This window comes from Molothrus aeneus, chromosome 5 (genome assembly GCF_037042795.1).
Source record: "Molothrus aeneus isolate 106 chromosome 5, BPBGC_Maene_1.0, whole genome shotgun sequence".
Lineage (NCBI taxonomy): Eukaryota > Metazoa > Chordata > Aves > Passeriformes > Icteridae > Molothrus > Molothrus aeneus.
Window position 1 is genome coordinate 64055962 of NC_089650.1, and position 26362 is coordinate 64082323.

The 26362-nt window shown below is 43.0% G+C and overlaps 1 protein-coding gene across 3 annotated transcripts in view; it reads right to left on the reverse strand.

The window, feature by feature from the left end:
• The window catches only part of CAMK1D (calcium/calmodulin dependent protein kinase ID), a 220382-nt gene that overhangs the window by 126344 nt on the left and 67676 nt on the right, over positions 1-26362 (reverse strand). For all 3 annotated transcript variants that reach the window (XM_066550996.1, XM_066550998.1, XM_066550997.1), the window contains exon 2: positions 1171-1302. In XM_066550996.1, the coding sequence (XP_066407093.1) occupies positions 1171-1302 (132 nt within the window). The remainder of the gene's footprint in view (positions 1-1170; positions 1303-26362) is intronic.

Here is a 26362-nt window from a genome sequence, read left to right on the forward strand (position 1 = left end):
TCAAGCTGTGGTTATTGGCCATTATTGCCTGCTTACAGACATGGCAATGGATGAGTTTTTTGACAGGCTCTCAATAACACCACACAGCAAGACAACATGCTGCTTTTCTCACTGGGTTTACCTTGTACTGACCCAAGGTGGGCTCAGCAATAGGAGGGCACTGCTACAAATAGTTGTAGCTGTTTGGAGCCCCATTTATGTCTCTCCACCGAAAAGGATCCCCTCTGCCTGCTGAGATGTCTGAATTTGCCCTTGAGCCAGCTCCTTTGACTTAGGCTGGCTGAGCTCTTCATCCAGTTAGTTTTTAGGATCTGTTTTGTCATGTGGTGCCCAGATGATCAGCCTTCAGCTCTGACATGACCAAGCACTGGGGCAAGAAGTCCCACCTGGGACAGAAGTGCAGCAGGAATAAGAATGTCCCCGTCCAGTGCAGAGCAGTTCTGTATAACTGTGCTGCCTTTAACTCAATGAGAAGGCACTTTTAGAAGTTTAAAACACACTACATGAACCAATCCTAAAGTAACCAATCTCTTTCTAATTCCCAGAATGAAAGTCAAGGGTGATAAGTTCAGATCCAAATGTCTCAAGTCAGGTGAGATGAATCCCACCTTCAGGGCATAAGATCAGGAAGAGGTAAGGATCAAGCCTCTAATAACTACAATGAATTCACAGAAATTGTGAAATTCCTTTTTCTTACCCATGTATTCCAGCCAAAGTAAGGGAAAAAAACCACATCTCCCTTCCAGAAGTACAGAGGTACCACTCATCTTTATGGCACAGGTTAACACCATCTCCTATGACAATCCATGGCATGGCATCATTTTAGAGCAATTAGCAACAGACTGTTTTAAGCATTTAAAAAATATCACCCTGCTCCTGCTCTGCTCAAATCCTGTGACACAACTGCTGGCATTCTTAGTGGATAAAGTCTCTTTATGGCATCATAGACTTACTCTAGCCTCACTCCTTTCCCATTCTGCAGTTATGTGGCTGCATTAATATGAAAGAAGAGCATTTCTCAAAACATTTTCAGCACCATTTAAATTTGCATGATCTTGTCTGCCTGTGATGGGCTGCACAACCTTTCAGTCACATTTGTCAATCACTGTTCCTCGAATGCAGGGGAGTTTAGCTGAAGCAAAGGGGCAGAAATGAAGGTCTGGTACTCACTTTCTCAGCACTGCAATTTCATTCTCTATGCTGCTTTCCTTCCCCTTCAGTGCCTTCTTGGGAATGCATTTGACTGCAAAGAGTTTCCCACTCGCTCTCTCTTCAGCCAAAACAACTTCAGAGAATGCACCCCTGAAAGAAGAGAAGAAAAGCCCTGGTTGAAAGGTGTGTTTTTTCTTTGAAACCTGTTAACTGAAACACAACCATTGAACATAGTTCTTCTGGTGTCCTTTGGAAGCTGCTCTTGTTAAACACAGAAATGACATTACAAATATCTTTCTTTGCCTTTACAAACATATGGAGACATTCACACTCATGCAGTGCATTAAAGGCTTACCAAACACAAACATTTCAATAAAGAACCGTCATCCAGCAGAGATATGAGCAGAGCTTGAAAATGAGAAAGTACCATTTCTGTACACAGGTGCATGGACCACAGCCTGCCTGCTGACTTGGTGGATGAGGAACTTTTCCCCTTTTTGAGATTTTTGGAGGTTTAATTCACAAAGCAGGCCAAAGTCCCCAGGGCTAAGTGACACACCAGTGGCAGGAGTGCTCCTGGTTCCTCAGTCACCACAAGAGGTCAGGGCCCCCACTCTGGTCCTGCCTGGGCTTCTCCTCACCATTGGATCAACCCTGACTCAGACTGCATCAGAATTTCTCTATGCATGCAAAGATATTCCACAGCACAAACTGATGTGTGTAACCACTAAAGCCAAAGAATTGGATTAAATCACAAGTCTAAACATTGGACTTAGTAGCAGCCTCCCTATGGTTACCCCAAGAGGGTTACACAAATAAAGAAACATCATCACAGCAGCCAATTGCCAAAAATGGGCACTGCCCCTCCTTCATTGGGTTATTTCATAACAGTGTATTATTATTCCTTGCACTGTCAGTGCTTCCTCCCAGGCTTCTGGGCCTAACCAAGAAGAGGCCAGGAAAACATCACAGTCAGTGCTATACACACATTTTTTTGGTTTCCAGATTTTTTGAGCATTTGAGCATCATTCGGACTCTGCTACTCTGGACAGACTTTGCAGTGGTACAATAGGACCATCCTTATATTCTGGAACTTGGTACTGGTTTAGCAGCAAGGTACTGGGCCAGAGGGAGCATTGACCTGATGAGGAACAGCAAATAATTTTTCCTACTCACCAAAACCCTCTCCTGAAGCACCCACTTGGTCCAAGAGAGATCAGTCCAAGGGCTTTTCTAACCCAATGACAGCTGAAGGATCAGGGTGAGCAATCTGGTCTAATAGAAGGGGTTTGCAGCTATATGATCCTGAAAGCTCCTGCCAACCCAAACCATTCCTTGATTCTATGATTCTGTGAAGGTTTGTGTTTTATTTAGAAGAAATAAAAGCAATCTTTCCTTTATTATTTCTCCTAATTAGCAGATTATTCTGCTCTCCTACACAGCTCACTCTGATAAATGCTCAGAGGGTGCTGAGCAAACCCAACCATGCTCCAGCCTGCTCTTCAAAGGTTAATGTTTGGTCACAGCCTCATCTGGCTACCACCAACTTTCTCTGGCTTTCATTCCTGACAACTGCTGCTTATCTAGATGTTTTGTGGATAAACAAAAGAATTTCCTCTCCTGGACAAGCTCCTCCTTTTTAGGTCATGCACTTGGATGACACAAGCAGGCTGCTGTGACCTCACCAGCAGCTCCTGAGGTGCAAAACAGCCACATGAATCACGAGTGGATAAGCAAAAGGAAGAGGCTTCTGCTCTGGAAACAAAGTACCTGTTTACCCAGAAATGCTTTTGTAGCCAGCAGATAGGGAAGTAGTGATAGTGAAATTGAGGAAAAAAGACTTTTGCATGTTATACAGCAGATGTTTGACAGCTTGTCCACGTGGGGCAGTGGTCCTCTGAATCAAGAAATGTTTTGCCTCATTTTCACTAAAAAGGACAGACTATGGCTACATTTATGCCACTTGGAGTAGCAGAATGATTTCCTCTTTTCTGCTCTGTGTATAATCCACCACAGCATGTCAGAGCATCACAGGCTCCAATTTAGGGTCCTCACAGCTGAAAGTGGTTTGCACAAATAAGCCACCCAGAGTGTTCTTAATTGTGTTATTTCCTTTCCTGTTATTGACAGCCCTAGCCATTCAATTCACCAAATAAGGTTTTCATCCTGACCCTCATGCTTGGGACAGCCAGACCAGAACTGCAATGAAACCCTTTTGCTGGAAAGCCCTGAGACCTCTGGGTGCTTACCAGCTTTGGTTGCAGACCTGAGCACTCAGAAACTCACAGGGCTGCTCCCAGCTGTATTTCATGAACCCCTCAAGTCCCATCTGCTTAAGCTTTCAGCACAGCACTTCACTCCAGCTGTGTCTGGAACAGGCTCCTTGCCCTCAGTTAAATGGTGTTGGAAGCTGCAATATTCCCACCAGGAATATTATTTACTGATCACACAGCTCTCCCAGTGTTTATGATATTATAAAAATACAGGGAGCTCCCATCCCAATCTGCATTTCATTGCTGATCTCAGACAACAAAACAGAGGAAATCCCTTTATTTCCTCTCCACACAATATGGTTAACTTTGTGAAGCACCTCTTTTTCAGCTGGCTCCCTCATTTAGCTGGATTTCTTCCTCCACTTATCAGGACAGACATGGTTTCCTTGCTTGGAAAGAGCCTCTGTGAATTTAAATGAAATTTTTTTGTGGAGCTCTGCAATACTCATGAAACCCAATTCCCTATCTCCTTAACAGCCTTTCTCATTACAGCATGAAATAACCTGAAGCTCAGCTGAAGTGTTTGGTCCCATGTCAACCCCAGGCACGGACAGGGTGCTTTTTTACATTGATTTTTATATGAGGCCATGGCATGAAATTGCTAATGCTGGGAAGAGCAATGGGAGGGGGAGAGCTGGGATGGATCTGCTGGGAAGGCAGGAGGGAGATGTGAGGAGGGCAGGAGTGAGGCAGTCTGCATTATTCTGTGCACTTCATACACCCCTGGGCTCACAGAGCAAGGGAGGGGGCAAAGCAATGAGTCAGTGCACAAAAGAAAGAGAAGTGCTGGAAGGAAAGAGAAGGAAGGGACCAGATGCAGAGAGGGATCAGAGTGTTAAACAGAGACTCAGCAATATAGGGCAAAAAGAAAGAAAGGGTGGGAGGGAGCACCAGCAAGGGAGAGGCAGCAAAGACACGCCTGGAGTCAGGGAAGAGTAAAAATACTGAATAGATGGGCAAGCAATTATCTCATAGTTTCAAACATGCAGCTGAATTCATCCACTCTTAATGACACAGTTCAGCCTCCACTAAACCCCTCTTGACTCAGGCATGAATAGGTAAATATCAGAGAGAAAGCCACAAAGACAAGGCTGCTCATTTTCTTGCTAACAGCAACATATCCTACAGCAAATCCCCAATTTCTCAAAAAAGTTGCCCAGAACTACCAGCTCAGCAGGCTTGCTGAAGATTTTTTCTACCCAAAAGGAATTAATACTTCCTTTAAAATCATTATATTAATGAAAAAAAGCAATTAATTTCTAAGAATTAATTACAATTCTTTATTGAGATTTAAAATATAGTTTTGTACAAAGTTTTAGATAGAAGTTTGGGGTAGGAAAATATTGCATTTTACACCATCAACATGACAGGACTTTTATGAAAGGCCGTGGCTTCCATTAAACATCATCAAGCACTGCTGTATGATAAAAATGAATAAACCAAATGTCATGCTGTGATATAGATTTTTTTTAAATTGGGATAAGAGGTTAGCTAGTTAAAAATTATGATTGTAAATGTGTCTGCAATGGTTGGGATGCACCATTCCCTTCAGCGGGGAAGGAGGTAAATGCAACCTTTCCAACATGCTCAGGGACAAAATCTGCACCTCTCCAAAGAAAAGCTTCCAAATCCCTCAGGAATTTTCCCTGTCCAGCCTGCAGATGATAGCAAACAAGCAAAAAAGTATCATGTCTTTGAGGAAGTAGGAGAGGGGTGGAAATGGGTAAGCAAGAAACTTCTGCAAAGTGAAACCACTTTTAGCTGCCAAAATCCGTGTGCGGCAACAACCTATTTTTGAAAGTTTTGACCATATTATCATTTACCTGGAGGAATTGCTCTTTTCAAACTTCTAATTAAGGCATGGAATAATTTCATTATTTAGATAACTTCCAAATGAATTAGGAACAACGTAAGGAAAAAAAAGATGTCAAAGAACTTGTTGAGTGACATTGAGATAATTGCAAATTCTAGAGGGTGCTTGAGATGTTTTGACTCCTCACCCTTTTGCAAACACCTGGACTGTGCAGTATCCTATAAGATGCCTATTATTTAAAGTTTTGATCCATTTAAATTATTTCTCATGCATTATTTATCTTTTATTTAGATTTAAAGATTATAATTTCAAGATTAACATCGAAATATGAACATTATTCATACCCAAACAGACTGGCTTTTCTGTGAGAAAGCAGTGGCTGCAAGGCTAGGCTATCCTGCAGATCAAAGCAAAATAAAGAACAATTAAGTTTTTCCTTCTTCTGTTGGAACTATAACTTATTATGAACATTTAATTTCTGAAATACAATGAGCAGCATATACTGAGACAGCAAATCTGTTCTCATTCAACAAAAAAATTGCTGTGACAAAAATACTGACAAAATGAAGACAAAGCTGATGGAGGGACAGAACTTCATTTTTTCCATTCAGCCTCAATGTTGAGCAGTTTTCCACTGCATTAGCAGGTGCTCTGCCACACTAAGTCAACAGACATAGCCAGGAAACAGATTTCACATCTTCAGGCTGCATATAGCTAATGTTCTTAATTATTGCACAATCGGCTTCCCATGTGCACTTTGCCCTGGCCAAACCAGGGGGAAAAAAGTGAACACTCAACATGTGAAAAATATACCATGTCCATCCACCCTGAGACAGAAAGTCTGATTGAATCAAAGGGGGACAAATCAAACTAAAGGTCATTTTCATAGTGTGGCTTCGGCAGCCACACTCAAATTCTGCTCCTTGATTCTCCAAAGAAAGGTGACTTTGGACTGCACCACAAACAGAGGGAAAAAAGTCTTTGTTAGCATTTTCACATCTTCTTCCATGGGCCTCAAGGAGTTAACTGCAGGATGAGCTCAAGCTCTCTGTAACACACCAGGGGGGTTCTGGTCCTGCTACTAAGCCATTTTTCTGCACAACTCATGGTCTCTCTTTTGGCTTTTTTTTTTAAATTTTCTATTCAGTTGTTTTTGTAAATACCTCCTCACTCTCCTCACACATCATCCAGGTGCATCCCAACACAAAGCCAACTAAAGCTGGAAATAAAGATTTTTATTCCAAAGTCATGTCCATCAGTGTTCTGACAGCTGCATGAAAATGAATTTACAATTCAATTCAATAGTTTGGTGATGTCTGAATGCAAAGTTAAAAACACAAAAGTGTGGAGAGGGTTTTTAGCCAGCCAACAGGAAAGGAGAAGGATTTTGGGACTGTGCTACACATGGTACAGGAACCAAATTCTCTACATTCCCAAGAACTGAATATAAATTCATGCAAAAAGCTGACTAATCTGGTGGCAGCCATCTATGCTTTAGAGCACAAATACTTTTTCTAGCTATTTTCATTCATCAAACACACAGTTCCAAGCCTGCAGCCCCTTCTATGGCAATGCTTCCTCTGCCTGGGCAAGAGCACAACAACTGGGATCACTGTATTAACACCGGTATTTTTAGCCTCCCTACTCATTTAATTTCCACTAAGCCTCCCAGCCACGACTGAAAATGCTGTTTCCTACCTTGGGGCCCCACGAGTGCCTGCTCTAACAGCAGAATGGCCCTGCCCTGGGCAGTGTCTGACCCCAGTTCCCCTCTCCAGGGCTGGTCCCAATCCCTGCCCGCAGTGATGATCCCGTGGAGGTGCCTGATGCTGCAGCCCGGGGCTGTTCTTAACCCACCACAGACGATGAACAGCACTTCCCTCTGTGCCAAAATGCTGCTGCTATATCCTGATGGACACTCCAACAATGGCAAGGGGCACAGATACTCTTTGCTCTGTTCCTGCAGCAAGAAGCTGCTTCCTGGAGCACTCACACCTTTCCCTGTGCCCTGAGCCATTGCCCCATGGCCATTCCCTTCCTGGAGCACTCACACCTTTCCCTGAGCCATTGCCCCATGGCCATTCCCTTCCTGGAGCACTCACACCTTGCCCTGAGCCATTGCCTCACGGCCATTCCCTTTCTGGAGCACTCACACCTTTCCCTGTGCCCTGAGCCATTGCCTCACAGCCATTCCCTTCCTGGAGCACTCACACCTTTCCCTGAGCCCTGAGCCATTTCCCCATGGCCATTCCCTTCCTGGAGCACTCACACCTTTCCCTGAGCCATTGCCCCATGCCCATTCCCTTCCTGGAGCACTCACACCTTTCCCTGAGCCCTGAGCCATTGCCCCATGCCCATTCCCTCAGCATTTTGTCCAAGATATCCTAAAACATTTGTGAGCTTGCAGTGAGCAGTCACAGCATGAAAGGACCCTTGAGTTACCATGCCCAGGGTTGGGGAGCACAAAATCCTGAATTCCAGACTTTTCTTTCAGTCATTCTGCTGCTTCCCCTTTAACAACAGGTTTGGGAGGAGATAACCCCATCAATGCCCAAATCTCTGCTGGGGCTTATAGCCATGACAGAGCCACCCAACAATAAATGCCGCACTACAGGCAGAGCTTCTTTGTTCACCTCCTTTTAAACCAGTTGGGTTTCCACTTACCATTTCAGTCTGCAACAGAATGAGCAGCACAAAGCTTTGATCTTGTGTAGCCACCAAGAGATTTCCTATTTGTTTGGATTTAACTTCTGTTTTTTGTGGGTACTATTGTCTACAGTTACAACAGCTTAGTGTTTTGACAGTTTTTGTCACCAGAGTCAGCTGCAAGAATTTTAATGTCCATTTGAGGCTTATAATTTCTTATAGTTTAGCTGCTCAATATTTAATAATCTCAGGGAAAGAAAAAAAAAAGAGCCCACCCACTAAAAGAACTGGGATTATAATTGGAAATCCATGTCAGCTACTTAAAGGAAAGCTACTTAGAGGAAAGAGACTTCTATGAAGCCAGAAAACACAGATTTAAAGTTGCAAGGCATAAAGCATGAATTTATGACAGTATAGTCAAGGTGGTTTCCCTCACAGCCCTGGACCCCCTTCACCAGAAGGCAACAACCCCCTTAGAGGGAAACAATGATTTTCACTCAAGGAAAACATCCGTGGAAACGATGTGAACCATTCTGTAGCTGGGATTAATTCTTTACTCTAGGATGAATTCCAAGGTCACAGCAGGGCATGGCACACACCACCAGCACCTCTTGTCACTCCAGCTCACGCAGCAGCAGGGTGAAGGCACCAAAACACCCAACCAAGGAGACTTCCAGCCAAGAAAAGCCACCAGGTGCAGAGCAGAACAAGGCATGCAGGCTTCAGTGCCATAAGATTTGGGTTCAAAGATGAATGAACCACACAAGGCACAGAAATTAAGCCAAAAAAAGGAAGTTTCTGAAGAACCTCCTCCCTCTCTAAGATGAACTAATTTGTTTGAGCTGCCTGGTGTATGCTAATTTAATAGGATGCTATGCAGTCTGTTGTGAGACAGTGATGCATGGATGCTAAAAAGGGAAACTGGCCCAGCTCAGCTCCCCAGTCGTGTTTGTTATTACAGTCATTTTCTTTCCTGAACTGTTTGCTCCCTTCTGATTAATCCTGACCCCTATTAGAAAGGGAAGTATTGTCTTTAAAGGCCTATTACATTTACATTACATCCTCTGTGGCAGTCACAGTAAAGCTATCAAGAAAAACATACAGTTCTCTGTACTGAGATCTTCCTTCCATTATACTCTTCACAAATGAGCTGTTAAGCAGGTTTTTTTCCCCCACTGATGATCACTTGCCTTCCAAAGTGAATATTTAAGTACCTTTTTTTCCACTTTCATCTTATGAGTCAAAAGGAGCTCATCATCTCGCAGGGTTTATCTGATGGCAGCATTCTCACAAGAAAATAACCTTTTTTCTTCTAGGAATGACCCCAAGCCTTTCTAGAGGCATAAGTGATCTCCATGATTTTTTTTTTCAAAGCATTTCCCTATTCTAACACTGACATATGCAGAGTCTATTATTTCTGGAGATCTTATCTGGCCATATTAAGTAGATTACACCAATTTGAAAGAGCCTGGTTCTTCTTCTTCTTCTTCTTTCTCCACATGGAAACTCAAGAAAAGATCTGTCCCAGTGTGTCATTCTCCAAGAGGCTGAATCAATTATAGAACAAGGAGATGATATTGTAGCAAAGCAAAGCAAGGCAGACACCATAGTTTTGCTTCCAACAATTCCTACATTCCTTCTACAGAGATCTGTAGTGAAGGTGGAACTATCCACTGCCCAAAGATCAAATAACTTTGCAGCTGTGACTAATCCATGGGAAACTCCCATTTAGCCAAGAGTTTCACCTAAAGGTGTCTGGAACTTCACAAATCCAAGATACAAAAGTCTGCACAGCACCTCATTCATTCAAGTGGCGTTTCTTTCTCTACAAAATGAAGCCACAGTGTCAGTTCTGGTAGCCTTCCCCAGTGCTCAGAGGCAAAGGATTGTATCCCTTGAGCTGTGATTTTCAAACACCAACCCTGCCTTTCATGAGCTGCACTGCCCATTCCACAGGTGAGGGCCTTGAGGAGCAGGAACTCCATGGACTGATGTGGCACCTGGGGACATGGTTTGCTGGTGAGGATGGCAGCATTAACAGCCAGACTCAGTGGTCCTGGAGGTATTTTCCAACTTTAATTCAAGTCAACAGTCAATTCTGTGACTGTTATTTAATTTCATTACTTAAAAGCTGGGAGCTTTGCATCGTCTAAAAGTGCACATTCCTGTTGTACTTTGAAAAGCATCTGCAGCAGATGCTTATGCCCAACCCAAAATTAATGACAGCACACTGTCATTAATTAATTAATGACAGCCATTGTTTATCTGTAGGATCCTTAAACCCTGTCAGCCAAAACCCCCTGTTCCATTTGCTGCACGACTTTGGTCACAGAGATCACCTAGGATGCCCAGCCATTAGTGCAGATGATCACAGCATGGTTTTGCCTATTCTAAGGGCAAATTTAGATTAGATAACTGCACCATGAAACCAGTGCACATCTCCCAGCATCTGCCTTTTCCACTGCAATCCTCCAGATCCAATGTGGAGCCCCAGTCAGGAAGCACCTCCATGAATGTGATGAGCAGCCACTGAAAGAGGAGGCCACAGGGTTCAGAGCTGTCACAAGCACAGCTGAACAACTCCCATTGTCCACGAGCCCTTCTGTGCTCTGTGAAACTCTAATTGGCCTGTTCTCATCCTGCTGCCTCGGCCAGCCCTGCAGATCCATTTGAAATATCTGGGCTAAAAATGATGTGCATTTTGTATCCTTGCCCACTCCAAGTTGCAGATTAGAATTAAAAAAAAAAAAAAAAAAAAAAAAAAAAAAAGAGAGAGAGAGAGAGAGAAAGACAATTCGGTATGGTGGAATACAAGAATACAAATAAATTGTTTTATAGCTCAGAGCTTAGCTCTGGTGGGAAAAGGCACTGCAGGATATTCAGAGCTCCATCTGCAGCTTTACTCCCAGTGGCCACCTCTCTAAACACAGGGAAGAGCATTTGCTTCTCTATTCCCCAGCCTCTTCACTCATGTATCCACATGTGGTTTCATGCCTGAGCTGAGGTACATTAAGAAACTCAGAGAACTGGTTTGCCTAGCAACTGGCAAGCTTGAAAATAAACACTCTGGCAAAGATTATTTCAGTCTAACTGCAAACAAAGTTACCAGGGCCTTTGCAACTCACAGACACTTCTGCAAAAACAATTGCCACACTTTCCACTGTGCCACCCTTGGTCTTTCTCATGAAAACTGAGGGTAAAAAGGGGGTTTCTTTCAGCTTCTGCTGATGAGGAATTTCTCCATTACTCCATTTTCATGGTGCTGTGCTGAGACTACTGAGATTATTTTCCAAATAGATTCAGCACCAGCACACCTTTCCCCCCATAAAGCCATTGTCACAATTCTCCACACTGCTCTGAAGGCACATCTTTTGATGTCATGGAGTTACACAGGGACTGGCAGAAATAAACTCCCCAGGGAGATGTGAGGAACCAGAAGCTGCACCAGCTTCCATCCAAATCCTTCCCAGCCTAGCCATGGATCCAGATGAAGCAGGGAGCCAAAGAGTGATCCTCTGAGCATAGGGATGTCCTCCTATGTTGGAACACTTCAGCAGAAACAATCTGACAGCAAGGCTGGTTCCCTTTATCTGAAATGCAATCACAGCACATTATGGTCTCACAATACAATGATGAGTTTCCCAGGAGATGCCTGCCACACGCCCTGACTGGTTTTAAAAATGAAGTTTCTCAGAACTGACTTCCACCTCAGGTTGACATGCTACACACACACAGGGACAGTGCCACCTCTGTGCTTCCCATCCTTCATGTGGGTCCAGATAACCCAGCCCAGACCTTGGGCAGCAGGGGTGGCAGGCACCACAAAATGGCCCAAGAGCTGATGATGAGAACACAACTCCTCAAAGCTGACAGCAATAATTTCTGTGTTTCGTGGAAGCTGTTGCATAATTTCATGGACAGAAAGGAAGCAGTATATTTTCCTCCCAGGTGACCTGCACTCCACAAGTTTAAAGAACCCCAAAGGGGATTAGCTGTCAGGGGATAGGAGAAACTTCTTGCAAGAACAAAGAAGTGGTTAAAAGACAGAAAGCAGCGTGGAATAAATGGTAAATCCATTTAATATCCAGTGTTGGGGATCACCAAGAAAGCAGCTTGCCACAGCCTGAAGGCTTTGTGTTGTTGGGATCCTTCTCCTCCCCAAAGGGAGGCTTCAAAGCCAGATCACTAGCAGGAAAGGAGCTCTTATGACATTCATGGCTGGAAGATCAAGGTATACAGCAGCTCCTGAAAGGCTCTGTGCCTCCAGACAGACCCATCATGCAGGGGAACACTGGCAGAGTGAGAAGGAATGAGCAGGACTGCAGGAATATCTCTCCTAATGCACTGTAAAGGCTACCTGAAAGCCAGTTCCCAAAAATACTGCAAAGAAGAGGGCACTGGCAGCAGGCTGAGGAGCCAAGCTCTGCACGGTCCAGCTGGAAAAAGCTGCCACAGGTTGTGTGGCTCTGGCTGAAACACCAGCCCACTGAAGAGATGGGCTGCAGAGTATTCCAAACAGGTTAAAAGTTGATTAAAGAAAAAAATCAGAAAATATTCCAGAAATTTGGCTTCCTGGGGAGCTTCTGTTTATTGTCATTGAAAAGGCTTGAAGGGGAGGATGGGCTGGACACTGGATGCTGACAGCAAGGGCACAAGTTGATCCCTGGAATTTAGGAATATATCAAAATGAGACAGCATCTCTGCCCACCATGATCATATGGGGAGGTTCACCATGAAGAAATAACCTTTGAGCCCATAAAAAAATATAGAAAAATAACCTTTGAGCCCATGACCAGTCAAAAGGATGTACGTGAAATTGTTGGAATAGCAGAAAAAACACGCTGCTTCCTTGGGGAAAAGTTTTGCTTTCTTCCAGGGGTAGGAATTTAATTTTAACAAAGAGCTTAAGAAATGGAGCTCGTGTAGAACAAGACATCCTCCCACCCTGTTTAGCCCTCAGCCTCCAGCAGTGAGAGATGCAGGAGAGGGATCTCTGCTCAGGTGACATTTGCACTGACCCATGTCTCAGCTACCTGTCCTGCACTAATCTCTGTCATTCATTTTCTCCAACCCATTTACACTTTCAATTTCAGTCTCCCGCAGAATTAAGCACAATGAAGTACAAATTATATGATAAAGCATTCTTCTTTGTTCATTTTAAATTTGATCCTTGATAATTTCATTCCATAACTCTCCAGTGAAAGACATTTTAAATATGTTAAGTAACCAACTGCTTTCCCATGTGACAGAATGGGTTTTAACCACAAATATACTGAATGGTTTTTAAACTATGACTAGAGGTAGAGACAATCAGCAAAAGGAGTGTGCAAGAGCTGAAGAACTGGATTCCCCCTCACTCTCCAAGGCAAGAAACTCTCAACCTATAGTAGGAGACATGAGACAAACCCAGAATTCTTAGGAAAGAAAGCTGTGTTACACTTTTACGCTGTGTTAAATCTTCAGTGTTGTGTGTAATTTTAAAGGAATACCTGTAAAAATGAATAAAGTTGTCAAAACAAGAAGGTCCTGGGAGACAAAACCAGGAGAGATAAAACTTGCAGGAAACATAAGCACTGTTTGAAAATATTGATGCTGGAAACACAGACCAAATATATGCCCCAGGTAAATAAATTCTTGAAACAGAGAAGTCTGGCAGGCTAAGCAGCTGGGCAAGAGAAAGTGTGAGAAGTAAGACAACATCCTCAAACTCAGAAATTGTGTGTCCAAATGAGGAAGCAAAAATGGATTTCAATTTCCGGTGGCTAAAATAAAAGAACTTGAAAGGGTGGGGAAAAGCACCTAAAGAACAGTTGCACCAGGCAGGGAACCCAATAAAGATTTATTCTGCACATGTGAGAAGCCAGATAACTGATGGACCAGGAAGAAACCAACCACAGATGCAGCATGAATAAACACACACGACTATCACCAAAAAATAGAGTTTTTGTCATGTATGATCATTGCAGGACGGGTTGGGAAGGTTTTTACACTGGAAACCTTCTTTACAAGGCTGGTAAAAGGGGTCATGGACTGGACTGACCCAACCATTCTAGGGGAATGTGGGCATGAAACTAAACACGGGCTGGAGTCTCCCTCTTAAAGCTTTATGTGTGCCCAAAATTTAGAAGGCAGCTAACATAATGTAACTTTAGAAAAGGGATGCAAAGAAATAAATCAGGGGTTACAGAGTACTCCAGATTAGCAAAACTGACATCAGCAGGTCAGTAAAAACTCTACTGAAGCATATCCCTCTCACCAAAGATACAATTACTGAACATTTTGAACATTCTCACTGAGAATTTAGAGAAGGAAATCTAGGCTTCATAAATGCACTGGAATACTCTGGATGGGTCAACAACTATGCAGATGGGAAAATGCTGTTGATGTGGTTTTTTCAGATTTCAGTGGGGTGCGTCAAAGATCTCTGAGCAGATGAGCTGTCAGGGGATAGGAGAAACTTCTTGCAAGAACAAAGAAGTGGTTAAAAGACAGAGAACAGCGTGAAATAAATGGTAAATCCATTTAATATCCAGTGTTAGGGGTCACCAAGGAAGAAGTTTGCCACAGCCTGAGGGCTTTGTGTTGTTGGGATCCTTCTCCTCACCTCAGGATATGGCACCAGGGAGGGGACAGTGATGGTCAAAATGATGGAACAGTGACATTATGAGGGATTACAGAATCAACTGAGACTTTGCAGCCCAGAAAGGAAAACTGAGGGTGGCAGAATAAAGCTGGGAGTGGAGCAGGGAAGGTGGTCACTGTCCCTTCTGAGGCAAGGATGAGGTGACAGCACACGAGGGTAGGCAGCAAGGACACACTTGAGAACACTTCATCCAGCTTCTTTCCACAGGACAGAGCAGCCATTAACAAGCATTCAGGAAACAGCTAGATAAATACTGGTTATAAAATCCATCCCAGAGCACTAAAGGCACCATTTGATTGTCAGAAAATGCCTGCACACATCTCACAGAACTCTAGGGGAGTACCACCTAGGTACTATAATACCCCATGGTATTATAATTGCATTATTTCTAAATGCTGACCTGTGCATTCCTCCCCAGACATGGTCTGCAAGGACAGGGCACTGCATGAGCTGCATTTTTGCTCTGACCCAGTACAGCTGTTCTTGGGGTCAATCAATGCAGCAGAGCAGCAGCAAACAGCAGCATAAATGCAGCATAAATGCAAAATGCATGGAGAGTGAAGCAGTCTCTGAGGCAGACAGGAACTTCCTGAGGGTTAAGTCATGGCAAAAACCAAGGATAAGTGCATGTAAAATACTGCCTAATTCCAACAACTGCATTTTCCCCTAAGCAACCCAGTCATCTAGTAGTACATCAGACATGTAGTAATGAAGACAACCTCTGACTTCAGAGGATTAGCAGAGAATTGCCACAAGATGTCCAGGGAAAACACAGTTTGGAAAGCCGCATCAAAAATACATGGAAGAAACAGTCTCTGTGATCTCCTGTGGAATAAACAGAGCCCCTGTCTTCCTTTATCTTTGCTCTAAGTGATGGGCCTTTTATTAGCACTGCATATAGCAGTCATCTCTTCCTTGTGGGATCAGAGCAGCTAGTTAAGCTAAAGTTCACATCCCAAGGTTTAAATGCCATACACCAATCTGCCTTTGCATCCCAATGCAGCTACAATAGCCCAAACCCTCAAAATTTCTCATGCATTTATCTTTACAACTCCCCATGGGATTAGGCAGTGCTGTCACACATATGAAATACACGGGAATTAGGGCAAGGAAGGTCATAAAGCAGATTAACCCCAGGTCTCCCCAGGCCATCACCCATTGCTGAACTGGAAGAATGTCTTCACATGCTGCCAGATCACACACAGCCTCTACTCCCTACACCTTCTGCTTTAGCCTTCCTTCTGTATCACAGGCTGCTGTCCCCACACTTTTATCATCTGTGACAGGACTAAAGCTCAGTTCTTCCCCAGAAAAGAGAGTCACTAAAAGGCTGGCATCATCTTGGCCATGACAATTTAAAATTGCAGAAGTGTTTTTTGCTTACTACATCACACACTGCTAAAGCTGCAGCAAACAAAAAGAATCATCAACCCAATGAGTCGAGCAGTGAACTTGTTTATTGAACCCCCCTGTTTGGCATTGAACTGATTTTCCCAACTTTAGAAGGGTAAATATCCTTTGGCTGGGTCACCATCAGAGGCTTTATAAAGTAGCAAACCTTTTCTCTTTGTTGACAGAGCCTCAGAGTGGCACAAGTGAATGTTAGCAGGTGTTCATATTTAACTTGTCTTTGTGGGTTTTTTTAAGCCTGAGATGCATATAGTGATTGAGAATTACTGTTTATTCATTTCTGTGTAATAGGAGAAGCAGCATTTCATCTGCCTCATCCATATTTAATAGCTCCAGGCACAACAACCACGAAAGGTCTATTTTTCTCCCACTAGGGAAAATATTATTATTATTACTACTACCATGACTACATCTATATTCTGAAATTATTCATCCCTGGCTTTCTATATTATTTCCATGTTATCCATGGGCCAGGTCCTTCCCTTGTACTTATCTGAGTTACTGTGCTGATGAAGCCATACTGATTTATGCTATGCTGAGTCACATCAGCAAAGGACAGAACAGAGTCAATTCAAAGCTTTTCAAAGCTTCTTGGCAATAGAAACCAAACTGAATTTTACTGCCCTAAAGATGGGAAGGAACCCTTAGAAAGCTACCCATTTGCTGCTCCTGCTTTTATCAGGAATGTTGTTCAGGGAAGTCAACTCCTCTCCCCCAGCTTGAGCTCCACCATGTTCATTTTCACACTTACCCACGGTGGCACACACACACAGGGTGAAAGGTTTTCCATATGCCTAGAGAACACCTCTGCTCCCAGAAATGGTCATTAAATGTGAAGGATGGCACCTCATTTTCCCCCAGCATAGTAGGGCAGCTCAGGGTCTATTCTGACAGGTCCAGCACAGCCCAGGCTGTGCCTTGCCCTGGTTAATCCCAACTCCAAGACAGGATGCAACTCCCATAAACTAGAGGCATCCCTCCAAGCATCATCCAATAAATCACAACAGCCTGGCCTAATAAATGGTTGAGAGTGCCATTTATCCAGTTAGGCAGAAACAGAGGAGGTGTAACCATGCAAGCAGTTCTTTCCCTTCCCAGTGATAGAAGAGGACCTCAACAAGCTCCAAGGGAACCTCTTCTGCCTCAGCTGCCCCTGGACAGCCTCCAGCACACCTAGCAACCATGCAGTGCCAATTCCAACCACAGGAGCAGTTGAAGTCATGGGGTTTTTCCGGGTATTTGTTCCTGGGAGAAATGTTCCCTGATAGCATGCCATTAAAATGTTAATCATAAAGCTGCTGAGGGGCCCTTCTCCAGGAGGTCACTTGTCCAAACACAGACAGTGTCAGCAGCCCCTGGCACGTTACCACAAGCTGTTTACCCAACAAGAAATGAATTTCATAGATCCAACCCAGTCACATGCTGAAACTCTCAAGCAGGAACTGAGACAGGTCCCTCAGGAGCAGCAGCTCTGCCAGGGAGCTGCAAACACATGGGCAGGGTTTCACACAGGGGGTTTGCCCTTCCCAGGGCAGGACTGGAGTGCTGGTAGCACAAGGGTGACACTGGAGCAGGCACCAGCAGGATGCTTGTTGCACCCAGAATATCACCTGCTTCGTCTTAACTCCAATTCAGGAAAGGAAAAAACTCACTCAGTATCCCCCACAATTTTTTTTCCGGCCTTATTTGCCTAAAGAAGCTAAAAAATCCCATGTTAAACATATTCAGGGGCTGAAAGTTATGATGAAAGCAACAGCACTGCAGAGGATGGAGATATATATAGATATAGATATAGATATATATATATATGTATGTATATATCATACACACACACACATAAAAAAAGACACATCTTTTTTCCTATTACGTGTAATTTGGAGATAAGACAAGGCTGGGGGTGGAACACTCACTATCCCCTTTCCTCTGCATGTGTAGTTCTCATTAGGGCCAATTAGGATGATAATCACATCTGAAAGGAGGCTACAAGCCAAGCCATGTGACCAAGGCAGAAGTAAACACAACTCTAGAGAGCTTAGGGAGCAGATGGTTCCCTCTCCCGAGTTCTCCAAGCTCGCGTCTGGCTTGGTTTTACCTGTGCAACATTATCTGGGAGAGCATCCCAGCTGGGAGGAGGTGAGGTGGCACCATGGGTCTTCAGGGACCCACAAACCTGCAACAGGGCTCAGCATGCAGGAGCAGAGAAATTAATTGCTCTTTCCAGTGTTTTTTCCATACCTAGCACAAGGCATTACAATTTCTACATTAGGAATCAATATGTTGCTGGGGGTGAAGTTAAAGAGAAAATCCATCTGAGCTCAGTGAAAGCACACCCTGCACTCAGCTCTCAAATGCCTTTCCCACCCTCCCTCCCCAGGGTAAAGTGATGAGCACAATTTTAATGGGAAAGTCTGGGTGAGTTTTCTGCACATTTTCTGCCTCTCTGTCACCCCCATCTGTAATGTCTGCAATGCCTTCCCCATCCCAACTGCCTCCCAGGTGACTCCATGCAATTACATCCCTAATTGTGCCACATTGGTGCTCTCTGGGATGTTACACCGCTGTTTAATTTATAAATGTCAATTTGGAAGCACAAATACAATGAGAAATTACCCACATCAGACACAGAGCAGTTCCCACTTATGAATAGGTAAGAAGGCAACAAAAATAATTAAGTACTTAACAAAGAGAGAAGCTGAGGGAATGCAGGCATCCCTTTAGTGCAACCCTTCCAAATTGTACACGTGCTCAATTTTGAGCTGTTTAAATGGAAGGGCAGAGGTAGCCAAGTGCCAGTTTTAATATTGGACATGACATTGCACAGTCTGTGCCTGTTTGGGAACCTATTTCATATTTAAATCTCAATTAAACAGTAGGACTGCCTTGACATTTAAAAATCCAAACAAAACACTTCAAGTGCAGCTCTGCAAAAAGCATCTGTAAAAACATCTTCTTATTCCACCAACCTGCTCATTCTTTGCATCCTGAATAACATCTTCAGGATGAGAAAAATAAAAGAAAATAAATAAATTGGGATGTGTTGATTTTTATCACCATTCTCTTTGAATAGTCAGTCCAACTAAGCAAGAGTGCATTTGGTCCCTCTTGTATATCATCAGCACAGCACCTGCACAGATATCTGAGCTAGCTTTGAATTCTGAAAAAAAGTGTTGTGCAGGAGGAAAAATCACCTCATACCAAATCATCAACAATGATGCTTTCAGGCTATTCAGGCTATCTTGTCCTTTTATACAGTTGATCCCAAGAGACAGAAAAACATGAGAAGAGGGCAGATGCCAGGAGCAGGGGCATGGGGGAAAGGAGGAGCTGCATGGATCATCCTTGGTTCAGGCCATGGACACAAATAAACAGGATTTGCCCATCAACCATCCCAGTCTGCCACAGGCAAAGTCACAGCAGGGGCTGCAGGCAGAGCTGGGTGAAGGAGCCACCTTTTCCTGGGCTGACACTGCTCCTCCTGCATCAGCCCTGGGGCAACATGGGGAGCAATGTGAAGAGCACCAGGGAAAAGCACCAGGCATGAGGCAGATTGCTTTAGGTCCCAACATCTTCCCTGACTCCAAGATTATGGATATTACTGTGGCATGGACAACCTTCCTGTCCCCTCAAGTTGTTTGTTGCATATACTGAAGTAAATAAGTTATTATTATTATTGTTTTTATTATTATAATCATCATCATCACTATTATTATAATGTATAATTTTGTTGCAAGATTTTCTAAATTATGGTGTTAAATTTTATTTACTAAATAAATTGCTTAGTTAAGTTTTATTATTCATTTTTATTTTTGATATATTCTTAAAGTTGTATATTTTCTAAATGGATTTTGAATAATCAGATAAATTTATATAACATTTCATTAAAATTTTTATATTTATGTTTGTGTGTTAATAAAAGAAAATTTATTGTTGTTTCATTTTGTAACAATGTATGATTGATATTTTTGATATGTGTTAAGAAGTTATTTAATGTAAGGGACGTAGTATCAGATTGCTTATTTAGTTAATATTTTAATTGATTTACCTGCTTTAGTGTTATTATTGAAGTCATAGGTGCACCCCACACTGCACCCACCAGGTGTTCCAGCAGGGGCTCCAAGGGAGCATTAACAAACAACCCCACATTTCAACTTTCCTGCTCTGCTTCTCAGTGGCACCACATCGAATTTGCTGGTGGCTCCAGCCCAGCTCTGCATGCCCAGCTCAAGGCTCCCCACGCCCAGTCAGGCTTGGAAACAGCCCCCTGAGATGCTGCTGCTTGTCAGCCCCAAAAATCTCAGCCTGGGTTTCTCACCCTTTAACTGCACAAGCACAAGCACAAAGAAGATCATACCCTGCGGGTTTCCAGCCCTTCTTTCTTTGTGTTCACCTCTAAATGCTACATGCAATGAGCAGCTCTGCAAAGGGTTTGTCCTCCTGCCTGAATGGAGATCCCTCAACTGCACTCGCCCGGCAAGGGGAGCACTGTGGTGCTTACACACACACACACACACACAGAGCCACAAAAGATAAACTGAGCAAGAGAGATAAGGTGGGTTCAGTGCTCTCTCTTTTGTCTGCCTGCTGTGGAAATTACAGACCCCTCAACCACCTGTCTGTGTGGAGGAGGAGGAGACCCACCACGCTGGGTCAGACCAAAGGGCAGCTCTAGCAAAATGCCTCCCAGCTCCTAACAAATGCCTGCATGAAAAGCATTTTAAAAAGAGAAAACACGGAAATATTCTCAATTCACTCTCTTGATCTCTCAGGATCAGTGACCCAGAGGCTTCCTGGGTGCCAGGGTGCACTGGGATCCCTGTGTGCCCACCCAAGCCATGGCTCCTTGCACACAGATGAGACATTTTCTCATACACACGGCTTGGCAGGGGTTTCCATGTCCTGCCAGCTCTCAGACAAGCAACACACTGCAGCTCTACAGGGAAAAGCCAAAGAAGTGCCTCAGCTGGTGCCAGCTGTGTGCCATTGATGCTAATGGACTTGTTCTGCTTTATACCAGCTGATGATCTCCCTCTTTTCCCTTTCTGCCTTCTCAACAGATTTTCTGGTGCTCAATATATAAAATATCCATCAAAAAGGTGGATCTAGTCCAGCAAGTGCTGTGACACTGGTTTATGTCTGTTACAGGAAGGTGTCAGAGCACTGCCATAGGGCTGTAACAGAGCACACCAGCCCTGGGAAAGCTTTGTGCTAACCCTCATTACTTAAATATTGGCTTATTCCTTCAAGATGGGACTTTCTAGCCTTTGAAATCCCTTGGGTTGTTCTCATCCCTGCCAATGTCTGACATTATGCCAGGGGAAAAAGTGTGGGACACTCTACAGCCTTTCATTCCCCCTGAGCACACTGTCAGGCCCACCAGGGACACTGTTTCTCCATCCTGCTTTAAAGAAAGTACCTGCAATTATTCCCAGAAAAAGCCAAATTCATTTTAAATTGCTGCTAATGTCAGCAAGCTCTGTTCCAGCCAGGCTTTCTAACAAATCAGTGACCTCAGTGAAAGAGGAAGGGGCTCTCTGAACTCATTTGGAGACATGACTCCAAATTTCTGCTTCCATCACTTCATTACTTGTTGAGTTTGTGAGGGTTTCCCGACAAGGTGAGAGATGAGAATTTGATTCTATATTCTCAGAAGGCTGATTTATTATTTTATGATATTTATATTATATTAAAGAATACTATACTAGAACTATATATTAAAGAAAGAGAAGGATACAGACAGAAGGTTTAACAAGAATGAATAATAAAAACTCATGACTGACTCCTCAGAGTCCAACACAGCTGATGGTGATTGGTCATTACATTAAAACACTTCACATGTTTGGATAAACAATCCCCAGACTACATTCTAGAGCAGCAAACACAGGAGAAGCTGAGGCTTCTCATCTTGCCAGGAGAAGAAATCTTGTCAAAGGGATTTTTCAGTTACTCAGGATGACTTTAGCCCCCATGTGCCTCCTGCCTGCATTTGCAAGTCCTGGAGTCACCAGTGGGTGCAAACCATGAGGGTCTTCCCCAAACCCAAGTGCTGATGACATCCCCAACTGGCAGGAGGATTTCAGCAGCACCATCACCCCCACAGCAACTCATCTCCTTGGCTGAGCCCATTTCAAGTCCTTGCAGCTTCTGTTTGTGAGCAAGATGTGCTAACATGCTCAGTGGAGAGCATGCCCTGCACTGCAGAGAGCCACAGAAAAGCCTGTCTTTTCTGCCTGTCCCAGAAAAGCAGTTTTCTCATTTCCTCATGACCAGGGAAGCCAACTCCAGTCCCCAGCTCTGATGCAAAACATCAGCAGGAGACCTATTAAGCATTTAGGGTGGGAAGCTCCTGCATCAACCAAAAATACTTCCATGCTGGCAGGACTTAAGGGCTCAGGCAGTATCTGACAGCCCCATAAACCTTCCTTGGAATGTGACACAACAAAAAAACCAAAGGGTTTTCCCTGAATCAAAGATTCAGAGCAAAGTTCCTACTTCTGGCAGCTGGTGGGTTCAAGTTCCCACACAGATCCATGCTTGGCAAGTGGAGAGAAAAGGCTTCTTATTTTTCCTCTTTTTCTGTGTGATTAGAGATGGGCCCAGGAGACCCAGATTTGCTGGTAAAAACCTCCCCTTTGATCAGTTTAGTGAATTATGAGAATCTGCAGTTAAAACCTCTAAGTCTGGTACATCCCAATTAGAGATAATCCTAAAATACAAGATTTGCATGAAGATGTGAGCTTTTTCTGGTGCCTGGAAGGGAAAAAAGGGGGAGTTTCTTGTTTTATTACCAATGCTTATCCTGTCATATTTCATACCAACAACTGAGGTCATGTGCTGTTTGCCCTTCCCTTATTTTATGAAGAAGAAAGTAGAAAGGACACATTTAGAACAGAAAAGAAACCCAAGTAGAACACGGGTCAAATGAAGTTTGGTGCCTATTTTTCCCACAGGAAAATTTGCCAAAGAAAAATTAAAGTAAATCCAAGAGGCAAGTGCAATGCTCAAGATGAATAATTTTTTTTCCAGCTACATTCAAGGTATAATTTCATCATGCTAAATGGGAAAGAGAGATAATATGTCTCTCTTTGCTCCATAAGTCTGTCACTAAAGAAATTTTCAGCTGGTTTATTCATTTTCAGGCTCTCTGCCCTGATCCTTCTTTCTCCCTTTTATTACCTGTGTTGAGGCTGTAGTGCCACTCACTCACTGCTGAGCTGCAAAGTTGACTCACTACAGCTCCTTTTTTATTTCTCACTGATCTCATTGAATTATTGAAAAGGGTACTGTCAAGTTGAAAAGGATATATTGTCAAAAATAAAATACATTTTCTTTCCTGAGCTCCAAATGGCACCTTAAACCATATATTTAAGGACAAAAAAAAAATTGTAGGGGACTCATTTTCATAACATTAATAATGCCCTTGGTTTTCTTTTTGCACATTTCAGTCCAGACAACCTAACCTCACCATCAATTTCTAGAGAACTTCACTCTCTGCTTCTCCTATACTTGCAGTAATGATGTTGCCAAGTGTCTTAAAGTTTGTCCTCAGCCTTTGGGTACTTGTGGGCTTTTTTTGTAAAGTCTGAGTTTGTAAAGACATGAGTAATGCTGTGTCTCAGCTCTCATTTTTATTTTGTTTTATTTTGGCATCTGTTAGCCTTCAGGCTCACAGGGAACAGTTTGTCTGCATGGCCCTCATATACCCCAAAGGCTTGAAACCAAGAACCCAACTGAAATTTTTATATAATCTCATTATTTTTAGAGGGATTTTTATGATTCCAGGAAGACTGGATGATTTCTTGGGTTTTAACTCTGAGACTTGGCTTCTCTACAGTTTTAGATTTAGCATCTGAATTTCTTTTACACTGAAGGTCCTTATAACCAACATGTAAGTACAAAATGTCCAGAGCTCAAGACCTGTTTCTTTTTCCTTCCCTTCTCACTTGGGGCCCGGGCTGATGGGAAATCAGAGCACTGCAGATGATGCTGATGAAATTCCTCTACCCTTCTATCCCTACTGGCCACAACCTTAGTCTAAGTGTGCCCATTACCAGAGCCAGGCATCTTGTAGAAACACTATTATATTAGAGAAAAAAATAGGTAACATCCACATTGTTTGTAGGGCTATAATTTCTCAGTTATTAGATTGGTATAAAATGAGCAAAACCACAGTGCTGGTACTCAGTCCTTAATCAATATTTGCAGAGTGTGCTGAAATTCTGGCTCTATAGAATAACGATGTGAGTTTGTCACAAGCATTGAACACACTGGTGAGAACAGTTATAAAGATGCTGGGCATTAGCAAAAACAGACATTCATAAAAGCTAACATGAATTGGTCAGGAATCTTTATAAAAACCTCTTACAAGAAACTGTGCAGTTCAAATGCAGAACCTGAGATGAATTGAAACTAAAAAGAAACCAACACCCTCCCCTCCCTGAGTCTACACCTCTTTCTTTGTTAGAAGTTCTTTTAGAACCTTATTATAAAATCCAGCAGTGCACCATTTCTCCAACAAAGACTTTTCTCAGAAGACTCCAGGAATAAAAAAAAAAATACAGTTCAATCAACCTACCTCTGGGGCATATTTACACAAAGGTTTTTATTGCCTTTCAACTTGATATATTGTTTTCAATACCAAACTGAAAGGTAAAGGTATTAAAATATACATTGCGGTGCAGTTTATTCCAGAAGAGCTCCACAGTGCATCCTGAGCAATGTCCATGAAGACATCCAATTACTGCTTGTGCCAAACCTGACCCCAGCTGTGTAACCAGGGCTAAAACCTCAGACATGCAGGACAGAAATGAATTTCTTCACTTTTGCTGCAAACCTGATGCAGGAGAGAACACTTCAAAAATCATTTTGTTTACTCCGATTTGGGAAACTTTGGGCCACACTCATTAAATTGCTTATGTGAGTTGTGGGTGTGAAGGTGATTGCAGGCAGAAAAGAAATAAACTGCACTGTTTTCAACAGCTGAGGGCTGTGCTTCCCTGGGCCATGTCACATCTTTTGAGAGTTATTCAGATACAGTAAAAGCCTTTCAGGATCTTGTTCTACCTACTAATAGCAGGGGATTTAAAGAGATAAAACTATTCTCTTAAATATTTTAACTTCAAAATTTGATTAAAAAATCAAGTGAGAACTGATTGAATGAATCAGTGGGAACCTGAGGCTAGCTTTACCATGTTCACCTCCACAAATGGAGATGCAGCTCCACCAAGGCTGTCCCACAAAACTCAGCACAGGTTCTGCCATGGCACCTTCAGGGAGCACTGGTCATACTTGTATTGGTCATATGTACCCAAAATCAGAGCTCAAGCACCTCAGGCCTCCTACGGACACAGAATTTCTCCAGGAGATGCTTAAAATCTCAACAGTACAACAAAAAGGGCGAAGATACAGAGTGAGGTTTCTCCCAGGAGTTGGCTCACAGAGCGAACTCCAGATTAAAATCTCAACAGTACAACAAAAAGGGTGAAGATACACAGTGAGGTTTCCCCCAGGAGTTGGTTCACAGAGCAAACTCCAGATGTGACTGTTACTGAATGAAGACAATTAATCCCTGGAATGAACATGATGTGATTGCTGGGTGTTGGAGATGTCTGCTTCTCTGAATCAGGAGGTAGCAGCCTTCCAGAAAGGCCCCAGAAAGTGCATCTATCCTCTCGGAGGCACAGAGTAGACTGGCATGGACAGAATCATCTTCCCCTCAAGAATCGTAAAGAATGCATGGTCAAAACATCAATTGAATTTGATTTTTCACCCAGTTGTTTTATCTTGTTAATATATATGTTCATAGGCACTTGGTCCACTTGATGCCATCACTGATTGCAGTTAGATGTTCCTAATCCAGACTTCAGCCTAACACACTGACAAATTGTACTATTTGTTAAAAAATGCCCTCTCAAGAATGAATGAACATCTCTTCTTGTGCTATCTGCCTGCATAACCCTCCACAGCCTCTTGCCAGCTCTCATTATGTCTGGTCCTCTCATTTTAATTGCACCCACTGTACAATAAGGACCTTCCAAATTGGTTTTTCTGTAGACCAGAAAGTGTAGTCACTCACAAATGACAGATAAAAAAACATGCAAACATTACACATTTTTAAAATGAGTAGGCATCCAAAATAAAATTATTCTTTAGAGAATGATTGGCTACCAACTGGATAAATCCTGTCACTGTTCAAGTTAATAAAACAAATTTCTTGACAGGTGTTAGGCAATTTTTAGCAAAGTTACAAGGGTGTCACTACAGCTAATGTTATTAAAAGCTTTGATTAGTTATAAGAACAGACCCATAGGTCTAAATCAAAGCTGGGGAGATAACTGATGTTCACAATCAGAAAAACATTCTTTAACTCCAAGAAAACCCTACATAAGGAAGAGGATACATACACTAGAAATTAAGGTAATATGCGTG